At 40.0% G+C, this 14,381-nt stretch overlaps 1 protein-coding gene across 2 annotated transcripts; it reads right to left on the bottom strand.

Annotated features, from left to right (window-relative positions):
- Positions 1-4,616: 4,616 nt before the first annotated feature.
- Positions 4,617-11,323, bottom strand: Cryba1 (crystallin beta A1). Of its 2 annotated transcripts, XM_020159763.2 has the most exons (6): positions 11,218-11,323; positions 9,771-9,835; positions 8,660-8,778; positions 7,258-7,399; positions 5,214-5,356; positions 4,617-4,809 (listed from the first exon to the last, which is right to left on the bottom strand). In XM_020159763.2, exons 1-6 carry the CDS (start codon positions 11,246-11,248, stop codon positions 4,662-4,664), a joined length of 648 nt encoding a protein of 215 aa, XP_020015352.1. In that variant the 5' UTR covers positions 11,249-11,323; the 3' UTR covers positions 4,617-4,661. The 2 variants fall into 2 exon arrangements, with proteins under 2 accessions (XP_020015352.1, XP_073902610.1); XM_074046509.1 differs by lacking the exons at positions 4,617-4,809; positions 7,258-7,399 and having other exon boundaries at positions 5,230-5,356.
- Positions 11,324-14,381: the final 3,058 nt, after the last annotated feature.

The raw sequence follows: 14,381 nt of genomic DNA, 5'->3' as shown, positions 1-14,381 counted from the left end.
CCAAAATACTGAAAAAGGAAGGGGCAAAACTAGAGAAGCATAAATAGCTGCTGTTTGCCAGAGGCACAGGTGAACATTAGTTCCTGAAACTCAATGTTATTGACAGCATCAGGGTTTTTATTGTGAAAAAAATTGGGCTTCTGCTTGGATATCTTAAAATGTTTCATCTTAAACAGTCTGTTAAGATGTGTGAGAACTAGGACCATCCTGGGTTGGTTTAAAGAAAGATGAATCATTGGCTCCATTCAAAAACACTTCTTTACTGAGTTTTAAATTTCACACTTTTGCTACTCAATAAAGGTCTTAAGGTAGTTAAGAGATGCCAGCATCCATAATAAAAGCACCTGGTGAAGCATTGCTAGAATGTCAAATAGCATTTACAGGCTGGAAACTGGAACAACCATCTTCACGTGATGGGATTGTCGACTCAGACTTCGCTGTTCACAAAATTTTGTTAAGTCCAGAGTTCTGAAGCCATTTTATAATATTGCAGTATCCCTTTTGTACAGCCTTATTAAAAGTAGCTACGATTTTTTCTTCAGCTCAGTTTCGCTTTTACTGTGTATCAGAATTGTACTCTACAGACCAACAAACCAACTTGAGGTAAATTACATAGCTTTCAATGTACCCTTTTGTCCCTCAGGTGCTAAACAAAGGCTCCAGAAATGGATACTGCTTTAGTAACATCTGCTTTACTAAAATGCATTATTTCTCTTGCTAAATGTAAAGGTTTGGTGTTAACAAAAATGGTTTTAATATGTAAAAGTAAATGAATGCCTTCAGTTTGTCTTTGTTACTAGTTTTTCACTTATCCTTTATAGAGGAGGATCTTTTCATGATCTTGAATACATTTCATTAGGTATTGTTGCATTTTTAGAATGAAAATACAGCGTTTCTGTCTTACGATAAGCCTGCTGCTGCTATAAGTACCTAAAAATCAAGAATGTGATGCACTTTTTACATTACTAAATTCAGTACATATACAGGTTTCTTTTTCTGTAGCACAGCCACTAACAAAAATGAAATGATAATTCTCTTTGGGGAGGGAATCAGTACAAGTAACTAATCCACATAGTTGGTATTGATCTATGAAGGACAATAACTTAGGAAAATAAAAATTCTGTTTAATATTAAACTTTTTGGCCTTAAAATGTCTTCTACCACTGAAAACATTTTAAATCTTAGCTTTGTTTCTTTTACTCCCTCTCTCTGCCTCAAAAAGAATTGAGAAGAATGACTTAAAAGAAACAGTGTCATTGATTTGTTGCTCATCTTTTAGAAGGAAAACAATCATCTGTTGTAAAACCTAAGGTCTTTTTGTTTGTATACAGAGAAGTAAAGCTATTCTGAACCAGTCAATTTAGTTCAAGTTCCAACTATTGCTTCTCCAACATACTTAGCAATGGTTAACTTAAGTATAACAGGAATGCTACTTGACAAAAAGGAAAAGTCATTTCTCAAGCACATACCCAAGCATCAAGAAGATGGAACCCAAAATGATGGAGGGGTGGGGGGGGGGAAGACACCAAAATGAAATGGAGGAGTATGAGAAAGATGTGTGGTCCAAAGTTACTTGGTTATATTTTGATGTTGCCAATATTGCAGAGCCAAAATTTTAATTTGCTTATTTAATATATTTGTTGGCCAGAGATCTATTTTTATATCAATGTGCCTTGCATGTATATTTAAAAAATCTGAAAAGGCCATGTAGTAATGCCTGAGATAGTTGATGGTTCTTACCACCTCACTGCTTTTTATGCAGTATAAAATGCTCATTCTGTTGCACAACTGGTGCTCTGTTAAAAGTTACAGATCTCAAACTGGAACTATTTTATAAGTTGGGGAAGTGACTGACTTTTTCAGTTTATATTTGTTTTTAGTCTGTTAGTGGCTGTTGTGTAGTGGAAAATAGTAAAAAGGATTCTAAACTTTTTTTCCCTCCCCCCTCAGCACCTTCAAGCAATGTGATAATACCATTTCTTGTGTGCTTTGAAAAAAATTTCAGCTTGCTGTCTCCTTTAGTGTTAAAAAAAAAAAGTGTTATTAAAAGCTTGTTTGCAAAATGTAGGGAGAAGATGGAGTCCACGTTAATTTGGGATTCTTTGTGAGCTTTGATCCACGTTATTGGCATTTTTCAACTTAAAAATTTTTATTGTTAAAGCACCTTGCTTAGAAATTTTTGAATATTTATGTCTGCAGCAATTGTCTCAAAATAAACTGTGCAATTCTTGTCATTAAAAAAAAAAATCTGAACTCTCCCTAATGTGACTTGTTAGTTTCTCTGTATTTCCTGCCAGTGTAAATGTGAAAAGCTTTGCTTGCATTACGTTTTAGAAATGCATTTTGCACACTCGATTTTGCTGAAGTTCCGTGAAAAGGTTAGCTCTAAGAAGAATAAAGCTATGCACATGTTTTGAAAGTTTAATTTGTGTGTCATTACCAAAAGTGACCTGTCATTACTGTCCTTAGCTTTACCATCTTTGGAAACATGGCTCAAAAGTGGAACTAGAAAGGAGGAAAACTGGCAACTATTTTAATAAAGTTCAGTTTAATTGAGAGCTTGACTTGTATCTATTAAAGGGCTTTTCTTGAAAAAGGGCAGTTTTATCAGCTTTACAAATCATTGGATGCTCTTCCTGGGTAAAATTTTATGGATTTTTTTTTTTTAATGAAAAAGGGAAGTAATTCAAACTGAAATCAAGGAAGGACCTTTGCCACGTGAAGCTCTGTGACAATTTTATGTCTTAAAGCTGGTTTAAAGGTAGGATAGCCTTTTTACCTTTATTGCGTTAGCATGAATTTGATTTACTGGATAATTGGTTTGGGATTAGAATTATCTGGTTATTCCATATAACCAAATGTATCTCATATAAAGAAAAAATTGATTAGTATCAAGTTTAGAAATTGGGCACATTTGGTTCAGTTGCTGTAGTTTGTGTGTACTAAATAGCTTTACTTCACATTTATGTATATTTCTAAGGTTGTGCAGATGTGCTGGCCAGGTCTGGTCAAATCATGTTTTAAAAGATACATTTTAGGACCTTTGTAGAAGCTAATAAGTTTAAGTAGAAAAGACTACCAATTGTATTTTCCCCATGCTCCTAAATATAACGAATATTTTGATTTTATAGCTTTTCCTATGTGTAGAAGAGAATTACTTCTCTTTAATCAAGTGTGCGCTTGGTGTATTTGTTGACTTTGAAAATGCAACAAAATCCTCCAGTACCTTTGAAAGTGGTAGTTATTACTAAGGTAAGACTCAAAAGGTGGCGCATAAGTAAGGCATGGCCTTAAAAGACAGAAATGCAGTTTAGCAGGCATCTTAAATGGCTTTGGCTAATCTTCAGCATCTGTCAGTCCACTTATGTTCAGTCTTAGAGAATATTGAAGGAGCAAGGTAATTTCTGTTTTTGTGTGCATAGGCAGTTAGGAGCTGGGCTACATCTTAATTTGGGAGAAAATATAATTAGTGGATTATAGTTATGTTAGATTTTTCCCTTCCCCCTCAAATATTTTTTAATGTTTTGCCCAGTTTAAAAAGAAAAAAAGTCTTTCCTAGATACAAGAACAGTGACCAGAAATTTACCCTTTTGCTAAATGTTTAGGTGTTTGCTATAGTTATTTCTGATGTCATGGATTCTGAGGAAGTGTCAGTTAATTGATGGTCTTCCTTTATTGGTGTCTTAATGTTCAGTGTTTTAAGAATTAAATTACAAACACTCTACAACCATATTCAGATTTCCTTATTTTATCAGAAGAAAACTTGAGATTTGTAGATCAAATTAAGAGACAGTAAGTGTACATTGTTGAATAAAAAGTTTTAAAGTTTCTGAGGTGTTTGTGTTATTATCTTTTATGTGTTTTTTTAAAGGTCTTTACTGAAAATTTAGTTGATATTATGACATTGATAAATGACTTTTTCCTCCAAAGGGTCAAATATGCAAAGAATTTAAACTGTCGTCTTTTTTTTTTTTTTTTAGTTATACATGTTGTTATTACAGTGCTTAGAATTAGCATGTTTATTGGTAATTAAGCTGTGAGAGCAACTGTCTTGCTTTTCTGAGGACAAGAAACCTTATGCTCTTCCAATTAAAATAAGAAACCAAAATTGAACCAAGCAGTTTAGTAACTAGAATATTAATCAAGAGTCTGCATATATTCATAATTTTTTGTAGAAATACATGACAACACACATTTGTGAAACTTCCTATTTGTTCAGCATGTATTTGTCACAAGTTTGAGAAATACCAATGCTAAAGTCAAACAGTAGTGGATGATGAGAAACTGCATAAAAACAGGCACTATAGAAACTGATAACATTTGTTTTAAATGCTTTATTGCTTTTTGAGATGGAGAATAATTTGTCCTTGGTCTGGTAAGTGACTTGCCAGGACACAAAGCAGAATTTTGAGCCCGGCACTCCAGAGGATTAAGAGTTTGAGGCCAGACTGGACTGTATAGGGCTGTCTCAAAAAAAAAAAAATTTAAATTTGTGTAAAGCATGGTAGTTAGTTCAGTCTACAAAATTTTTGTTTTTTTAAATGACATTTATTGTGGATTTCAGCAGCTAACATTGGAAGCAGTGTCTGAGCAGAACATAAAACTCTAGAGTGCTTAGCAAGGTCTCATGTTTGAAGAATTCTCTTGGAGCTTTTAATCCACTACTGTTGGATACGGCGAATTGATTGGATCTGCGAAGTCTGGGCGTGAGAACCCCACTCTCTCCAATGTTTATAGTCTCCTCCATGATGGTCACATTCCAAGATATACTGATAACCACGATATCCAGGATACTGGTAGCAGACCCAGCTAGGAAATCCAAAATACTGCATTATTAAAATAGTTAGAAACCTGATAAACACCCCCCAGTCTGAGCCTCTTTCCTCAACACAGTGGTACATGATACTAATATGTCAGGTACTGTTTGTAGCATAATATGGTCACAACTAATTAAAAATTTAACCTTGATCATGATGAAAAGTTTCAGAGGAGTTTACCTAACTACTTCCATAGAGGAATAGCCAGGGGAGAAAAGTCTAACTTTAAGTGGTAGTTGGTACAAAGACCTTGAGATTTAAAACCACTAGAATGTGACATCCATAAAAATAGGGTGCCAAAGTATGAAGTCTGATAAACCATGACTTTGTGTATTAATATTCACAAGGCTTACACTGCAAGAATTTTGAAATGTACTCCCCCGGTTTTGTACTTACGCCCCACATTGTATCTTCATGGAACCAACTTCATTACTGAACCAGCCCATGGCTTGCAAGGAGGAATAGTCATCACAGATTTCCCATTGGCGTCCAATAAAGTTCTCTTTCTCAAAGATGGTAATCTTAGACTCCTTATGATTCTGCAATCCAGAAAGTTAAAATTTAGTACTAGAGTTACGGTTATTCCTGAATTCTTGAATTGCCATTATTTTTTAAGATTAAAACTCATTTTCTGGTTTATAAAAAAAAAAAGTGCTTGGTTAGTCACTAAAGATTTAGGTAATACAGGAATTATAAGAAAAACCTGTTTAATCCAATTTCAATATGTACAAATAACTGATAAAATATTTGGGAACAATGACAGACCACCAATGAAGAGGATATGACAGCGGGAAAGAATACTTGGCAACACACAACCAGACAAGGGATTAGTGTCTACTAATGTAGAAAAAAATCTCACAAAATAGTACAAGAAGCTCCATTATATGTGTGCATTGTGTGTGTGTGTGTTGGAAATGTCCAGTAAGGTACATGAGTATGATTCAAGCATTAAAAAGGCACAGACTAACCTGCCATGAAGTTCAGAAATGGACAAATCTAACCCTGATGATATAAAATGATTGGGAAGCAATTGACTGGAAGAGAGTATTAGGGATTTATGGGGTGATGGGATTGTTAGGGTGGTTAAAGTGTTGGTTACATGGATGGATTTTTCCAACATTAATGCATGTGTACACTTAGGATGTGTGCATTTTACTATATATACTGGAAAAGTGGAATTTAAAAAGCCAGTAATGGTAGCTCACATCTATAATCCTAGATACTTGCGAAATTGCAATTAGGAGGATCAAGGCCAGATTAGGAGGATCATAGTTCAGAATACCCCCATCACCAAAATAACCAGAGTAAAATGGACTGGAGGTGTGCCTCAAACAGTAGAGTGATAAGAGTACCTGCTTCGTAAGCATAAAACCCTGAGTTGAGTTCCCAGTGCCACCTCCCCCCCTCCAAAAAAAAAAGTGAGATCAAGTCATTTCCATATAGAAGTATTTTTTAGATTTACAGCAGCTATGTTACCTTCTCCACCAGCTGAGTTTTAGTATGACTTTGAACTAAAGTGAAATCAATAAGAATGCAATATTGGCAATATTTGGGAAGTTTCTGTTCCAGTCCTCACTCCCAATATAGGGAAAATTTCAACACACCCCTGAAAGTCATCCTGCTTCTGCTTGAATTCTTCCAAAGACTTTTTTAAAAAAACACTTTTTGAGACAGTTTTCACTGTGTAACCTTGTCTGAACTCAATCTTCCTGCCTCAGCCTCTGAGTGGTGGAATTTCAGGTGTGTGCCACCACAACCAGCTCTTTCAAAAACTGAATTCAGCCTGATGCATTACTGAATAGTGCAAGTTGTTAGGAGCAAGACTATTGTGAATCAATAAAATACTGAAAGACTTGCCTGTTTCTTTGGTTGCTTTCACTTATTGAAGGATTACTCAAGCATTTCCGGTTTTTTTCTTTTTCTTTCTTTTTGTCGGTACTGGAGTTTGAACACAAGGCCTTGTAAGGGCTCTACCACTCGAGCCACACTTCCAGCCCTTGTTTTTAGGTTATTTTTCAGATAGGGTCTCGCACTTTTTGCCTAGGTTAGCCTTGGACTACAATCCTCCCTTGTAGCTGGGATTACAGAAGTACACCAACATCTCCAGTTTAAGATGAGATCTCAACTGGGTAAAGATTTTTTTACTAGATGATAAGTGCTTTCATTAGTTGTCATGTAATACTTTTGACTTGTCTCTAGTATGTGCTTCCTACAACCTGTGAGAAAATTCTTTCAGCTTAAGAAAATACCACGTGATCGAGAAAAATCAAATGGCAGTCGTCAAGAAAGGGAACAGTTTTGTTGTTTCTTTTTTTTTTTTAAACTTTCATCCTCCTTGCCACATTCCGTGTAACTGAAGAGAAACAACATATTTGTCAGTGTGACTCCACCCTCTTTTGTCCCATCCTCATACGCAGGAATGAAAGTTTCAGAGACTCACAGCTGAACAGATGGGGCGGAAGGACATGAGACGCTCAATGTGGTAGGCATTGCTCCCGCTCCAGGCATCCCAGCGAGGGTATTCTCCTCTCTCCAGGATGAACTGTTGTCCACAGAAGCTGGTATGCTCATAACCAATCCAGCTGCCAAAGACAGGTAGTAGTGTTTGTTCATGGAGTTCAAAGCCTATGGTGGCCTTAGGGAGAAGGCCTGTTTCATTTTAGATAAATTTATAGTGGGGTAAAATATCAAGCTAATCCCAATAGAGCTATACAAAGTAATTTATCATAAGAGGTGAGAAATGAGCTGGCAGCTACACTAAGCAGATTTGTAAATGTAATATTTGTTTTGAGATTATTCACTGAAAGGGTCTCCCTTTCCTGCCCCCAGTAATGTGTGTTAGCAAAGCCGTATTTCCTTTCTCTCCAAGTCACCTGTCCTTTCTCTGGAGTTCCAGGGTCATGATCTAGTGACTGACTATTGCTTTGGTTCCAGCCAAATCTGTAGACATTTCCTTAAGGACACAAAGGAGGAATGCATAGCTGATGGATGTCTAGACTGGTTTCTGCGTCACACTGTCCCACAGTTATTTATTGGAACACCCTAGCTCAGTTTTTGATGACATCTTAAAAGTGTCGCCCATTTTAAAGGGCTGAAAAGTTCCATTTTGGTGGGATGCAGCTTCTGAGAGCCTGGTTGGACCCAAAGTCAGTTCTACATAGGCCAAAGGAGAGTCCTCTCCTTGTGTGGTTCCAGGCTGATGATAATGGCCTGGCCCAAAGTGACATCAACAAGAAACTTCTGCAAGAGTAAGAACTAATTTGTCCCTAGAGCCTTGGGGGTTGAGTTCCTTTTCCTATGGATAAATTAGCTTAACAGTGTTCCCTTGGGACATGCAGAAGCTGCCACTTGACAGTTTCCTCTCTACCTATTTGCTGATTTTTTTTTTTTTGTATGTGTGGCACTGAGGTATTGAACTCAGGACCTCAAGCTTGGTAGGCAAGCACTCTACCACTTGAGCCTCACCTCAGACCCTCTCTGCCTATTTTCTGTAGGTAAAAAAAATAGGAGGACCCTAGGCTGTTCTGAAGAAATCCTAAATAGCAGCCTACAGGCTCCAAAAGCACAGATCTGATTAGTGACACTGCCCCAGCACATGAATATATTTCTTTAATCTCCACACCAAAGTCTGGTGCTAAGCCTCTCAGATCCTCATGGCCTTTCTAGCTTTGGGTTACTCAATTATGCATGTAGTAATTTGCTTTTGAAATCACTCCAGGCCTCACTCCAAGAAATGATTCATGTATGGGGAATATTTTTCTTCCCCCATCTCAAACTATAGGGTATTATGTGTAAAGGGACCTGGCCTAGGGGCCTGAGGGTCTTTTGAGGTTCATACTCACGCGCCACATTCCACCTTGAGGGACCGGACATTATCAAAACTGCGCTCGGAGACATTTGGGCAGGAGCTGGTGAACTCCATCCTCTTGCCCTGGAAGTTCTCCTGGTCATAGATCGTTATCTGAAAAGAGATTGAACAGGGCAAGAACACTAGAACCTGGTACAAGAGGAAGGGCAGAGGCCAGGTTAACAGCTTAACTTGTGTCTACCTTGTGTTTTTCATTGTCAGCTGTAGCCCAGGATGCCTGGTGTAGACATCCAGTATAGGCAGGGTAGGAAGGTGTTCAAATTAACCTCACTGGTTGGTGGTGTTTGCATACTCAGGCTAGGGGTAAGATCTGGAGGGATTGGTTTATAATAGGAATGGCTGCCAGGAATGATGACTAGCCCAATGGACAAATCAAGGGCTCGTGGACTCTCATTCCACCAAACTTCCTGCATATGTGTGACCCAGAGGCCAGGATCCTGGGAGTCCCAGTTGCTTCCTGTGGATTATTTCTTTGCCTTCTCTAGTCACATTCACTAAGGAAATCTAAAGTGTAAAGGAAGGGCTATGATTAATTGCTTTCATCCCTTCTGTTAGAACTTGACTCTTGGACCTGGCCTAAGGACAACTCCTAAAGCTAAGAACCAGCCTCAGAGGTGACCAAAGAGGAAGGTGGGAAGTGTTGGGGAAGCAGTGAAAGGCTAGGAGATTGGCCATTTCAGCCCAGGTTAAACCCAACCTTAGGGTGAGAATTAGAAGACCTGGGTTCTAAGATTTATTTAGGATCTGGTGCTAAATCTCTTTGTTTTGGGGCCCTTATTTTCTCCATGAGCACAATCCCCTCTGGGCTGCTCTATTTTAAGATGATTTTAGCAGTGCAGAGGAGAGTTAACCTAGGAAACTAAGGGTCATTTCCCACACATCATGCACTTCCAAGGTTATCGTGCCATCCTGAGAGATCCTTCAACAGTGTCTGAATGTTGGGTGGGCCCTTCCCCTACATACTGGTGTTTACTGTTCAGTTACTGTCTCATGAATAAGTACCACAGTGGTGGCTGCTCTGTAATAGCACTTCACCCCTGCTTTGTTGTAGCCCTCTTTTTTCCATGTGATCAGGGTGGGCTTACCTTCCATGGTCCCAAAGACCCTGGCATAGGGTTGGTCTGAGCCATCTTGGTGGTTGGAAGAGTTTCTGGAACACAGAACACATACTATTGATTGGTTTCTGGGATGGGGGAGGTGAGAGAGCACAGAGAAAAGGAAAGGAGCCTTGAAGTCTGATAGCCTTTGGTTGGGATCCTGACTCTGCTGCTTACTACCTGAGCCTTGGGGTTTCCATTAGTAAACCTGCATGCAGAGTCACTCTGATGATTAGAAACATTAACACGGGTGACCTCTTGACAAATGTATCCTGCTCTCTTGCTTGCCTTAGGTGACACCATTGCCTCAGTCACACATACTCCAATATGAACTCCTTGGCGAACAATGAGTCCAGACACCTCATGCTACCAGCCACAGGCAACAGTGTCAGAATCCCTGCACCACCTGCTCCAGATTCAAGGGCAGCCTGGACTCTTCAGGGTTTCCCTTATCTGGCTGTTCACAGCACTCAAACTGACCTGCTGCAGTGCACGGTTATGCTGCCATGCCCTCTTGACCTATCACCTCAAGAGCAGCCCTACCTGTTCCTGACCTTACCACCTCAGAGACTCTCCTGCCCTCATCAGCCTGCAGCCATTTGCCTTCTCCCTTGATTCCTAGCATTCATCAAAGTACTGATTTGTGTTCCTACTAACTATGTCCTAAGTGAGCATCTCAATGGCAAGGCCAGTGACTCCTGGGTGATTCAAACAGCACTATGTCCAGCCCATGTTGGGATGGGGCAAGGGGATGTTGAAAAAGACTTATTGAAGGAAAATGAAGAAGAGAAGAGGGCAATAATAACTGACATTTAGCAATGAGTCACTCTATATCAAGTCCTATTGTAAATGCTTTATACACACAACAAGCCCATGAGGTAAACGCTATCATTAACCCCGTTTTAAAGATGAGAACACAGAGGGTTCATAGAAATTGGGTAGGCAGTAAAGATGGTAGAATAAGTAAAGGAAGGAAGGTTAGGAGGGAAGGAAAGGCAGAAAAGGGGAAGAAAGCAAAGAAGACAGGCAGGTGTGTATCATGTTTCTTGACTCAGGTGAGACATCCATGGCTCCTCTCCCTGGCTAGTGTCAGACCCAGAAACTCATGAATGTGAACTATTTCTTTCTATTCTGAACCTCTGAATAAGTAGCATATCTCTGTTCCTGCCTGCTATACCTTCTCCCTATATTCAGGAGCTTGCTCATTTCTTGCTGCCCGCTGTGCCTAGTGACAGTTTCTAGGGCAGTAGTTATTGCTAAATAGGTGACTCCACCTGGGGTAGCAAGGGACTTTCCCCAGAGTCCCCCACACTTCTTCAGCTACTCTCAAAGACACTGACTTCTAGGCAGGAAAATTGGGCCCTCTTCTACATATGCCTCCTCAGGAGAAGGAAAGGAAGGGCAAAGGCAAGGACACCCTCAGGGCCTTACTTACCCAGCTCCCGCTGCACAGTCTGGGTCTCCATCTGGTGCCACTTCCTCTGTGGACCCTCTCTTTATAGTCCTGTGGCCAATGGCCAAAGGCCCAGTCAGCACTCTGCTTTCCCTCTCCCTTTGTTGCCCCTGATCCCCAGAGCTTTGGTGGCTCAGCCTACTAGGCAGGCATCCCTCTGGCCTTTGTTTAAACCAGAGTTACAGAAGTACAGAGAGGCCCCATTGCTTGGGCAAGGCTGGCTGCTGCAGGCCTTGGCTGCTGGGGTCTTCATTTCAGAGCATCTGTGAGCTGAGGACAGGAGGTCTCTGCAGTGAATATTCATTTCCTGTCATTCTGGTTCCTCACGACACCCCAAGACCTTCCTACAATCTTAGGAGGTCCTATCAAACACATCAAAATGCATTTTATTTGGGAGGCAGAGATTGGAAGGATAATAGTTCAAGGCCAGCCCAGGTCAAAAAGTTAGCAAGACCCCATCTTAACCAATAAACTGTCCATGGTGGCGTGCATCTGTCATCCCAGCTACATGGGAAGCATAAATAGGTTGATTGTGGTCCAAGTTAACCCAGGCAAAAACACAAGATCCTATTCATAAAATAACTAAAGTGAAAAAGGGCTAGAGGTCAGGTTCAAGTGGTACAGCACTTGCCTAGCAAGTATGAGGCCCTGAGTTCAAACCCACATACTGCCAGGAAAATAAAAAACAAAAAACCTTACTTCCAAACACATATATGTTTCTTGTTAAAAAAAGAGAGGCTTATTAAAATTCTGAACGTTGTTGAGAAAAGATAAATGGCTCACTGTGTTCTTGAAAATATTCTACTCTAGCTATGTGTAACTGTGTAAGAGCTGAATTCAGTGACAGTTGGCTAGTGGACATAGTGTCTAGCTGTTTTATTAAATACTCATTTTAATGTTGTAGTTTACTGTAAAAAATTTGGAACCAATAAAAACCTTTTGGGGTTTTTAATATATGCTTTTAGGCTCAAAGAAATCTTGCAGGCCCAAAGTATTGTGCCTGTAGTGTCCTAAAGGGTATAATGACTTCTCCCTGGAAGTTTAGGGTAGTTGGTGAGGGTAGGGTTTGGGAATTGTGGACCTCTCCAGGAGTCCTGAAGGAGTGATGTGATGTGTTACCCAAGGTCACAGTTACTGTGAGAAGCAAGAGGGTGTTGAGCCCAGCAGATACAGTTCAAATTTCAACTCTTCTGGCCTTTCTCAACCTCAAAAAAAGGTTATTTCTGCCTGAACCATTGTAGGTCTATGGTTTCTTATGATCCTGCTCTCTTCTTGGTGGCAGACACTAGAATATGTCACAGTACTTTGGAGGGAGGAAGAAAGTTCTCCCAGTTTCCCTGTAATCCCTGCAACCTGTCACTCAAGTTTCATTGGAGTCCTTTTTTTTCTTAAGCCAAATAATCAGGGGGTACAGTCTGTATTTACAGATTTGGACAGAACATTCTAGACATGTAAGTGTGATTCCATGTACAGCACACCACCATCTCAAAAATATTACTACTGCCTTGATTAATTGGTTACATCTGGACTAATGGCTGGCCAGGGACTGAGTTGCCTGGGGACTGCATCAGCTCAGCCACCTGGTAACTGTGTAGGGCAGGAGGCACAAGCTGTCTGTGGCTGTTGGTTCTCTCTTCCTTTTCCTTCTCTTCCTCTTTTTTTACCTCTCCAGAACTAGGGTCTTAGGGAAACACTTCTTTGATCGTTCATTCTCTAACTCCTGGACTGGCTTAGGTCCCCATGTGCCCTCATGGCGTCCTAGACTTCTCCAGTTATCACACTGATCATGCTGTAGAAATTTCTTTAGAAAGTGGAAATATTAGGCTCCAAAGAGAGGAAATGAAGCACTCAGACTTCCTTAGACAAAAATTTTCAGTTTATTTTTCTGTCATCTTTGAATTTTGAATATCAGGAACATATTTTGTATTAAAACAAAGTTATTTTTGAAAATAAACTGATTGCTTATTTATCTGCTTCTTCCACTAGACCCCATTCTCTATGAGGTGGCAGCCTCATCTTTCTTTGTCATTGTTGCATTGTCAGCTGTAAGCATAACTCCTAGCTTCAATGAATGAACAAGTAAATGCGTAGGTTTTGTGACTGTGGGGCACAGAGTTAATTGTGGTATAGCGCTTACTGCTCCGTGCATACTTCTGGGCACGATCCACCTCACACCTGGCCTGCTTGTGCTGCATTTTGTTTTAAACACTTCCAGCATCTTATTTGGGAACTTTGCACTCTACTGAATTGTCAGTACAATGAAAACTGATTTAGTTAATTTTTTTTTTGGCAGTACTGGGGTTTGAACTCACGGCCTCATGCTTGCCAGGCAGGCGCTTGAACCACTTCTGCCAGCCCTGATTTAGCTCATTTTAAATTTTTGCAGAAAACATGGCTTTTGAGATTGATTGAGAAACCCAAACACACACTCACAAAACTATCGTGGGGGAACATCAATTATTGTGCAAACGATTTACAACTATCATTAGCCATTCCTAAAGTCATCAGTAGCTGTAGCCTGTCCTCCTTCTACTTTCCTCAATGACCTTATGTCCCAGAACATAAGAAGGATTGTCACATCTCCTGTGCTAACCACCAAGCTTTCCAAATGACAACCCAATATGGTTTGGTTTTTTTTTGGTGTTGTGGTGCTGGGGATGAAGCCTAGGGCCTGCACATGCTAGGCAAGTGCTCTACCACTGAGCTATCTCCCTCAATATGATTTTTAACCAAGTCCTAGAGGTTCCCTCTCTAACATTGTCTGGAATGGCTGCTTCACCTGCCTGATGTTGGTCATGGCCTTGGGGCTCCACGCCCCAGCCTCATTTCTCCCCAGGAAACTTAGGGCAAGAGCTACCATACAAGTGAGAATGAGGGTGGCTCCAGTGGCAAAGCACCTGCCTAGCAAGCATGAGCCCTTGAGTTCAAATCCTAGTATCATAAAAAAAAAGTGGAAATGAACAGAGCAATCAATTTGTAATCCCTTTTCTCAAACTAGATTTGGCTCTCTCTCCTGTTCACTCTTAGTCACAATAATTACAGCTTACAGAGCATCACCTATGTATCAGGCAGTTCCCGATCTTCACAACAACTCCATGAAGAAAATCACTATACTAACCATTTTACAGATGAGTAGACTAAGATTC

This window comes from Castor canadensis, chromosome 11 (assembly GCF_047511655.1).
Source record: "Castor canadensis chromosome 11, mCasCan1.hap1v2, whole genome shotgun sequence".
Lineage (NCBI taxonomy): Eukaryota > Metazoa > Chordata > Mammalia > Rodentia > Castoridae > Castor > Castor canadensis.
The sequence above is the reverse complement of the archived record's forward strand: the minus strand, read 5'-3'. Positions and strand labels throughout refer to the sequence as shown.

Excerpts from the sequence above, each read along its gene's own strand:
- Cryba1 (XM_020159763.2), bottom strand. The coding sequence starts at position 11,248 with ATGGAGACCCAGACTGTGCAGCGGGAGCTGG. Across the intron at positions 8,779-9,770 it reads GGTCTTTGGGACCATGGAAG|ATAACGATCTATGACCAGGA; the intron begins GTAAGCCCACCC and ends ATCTCTTTTCAG. Across the intron at positions 4,810-5,213 it reads ATGAAGATACAATGTGGGGC|CTGGGTCTGCTACCAGTATC; the intron begins GTAAGTACAAAA and ends TGGATTTCCTAG.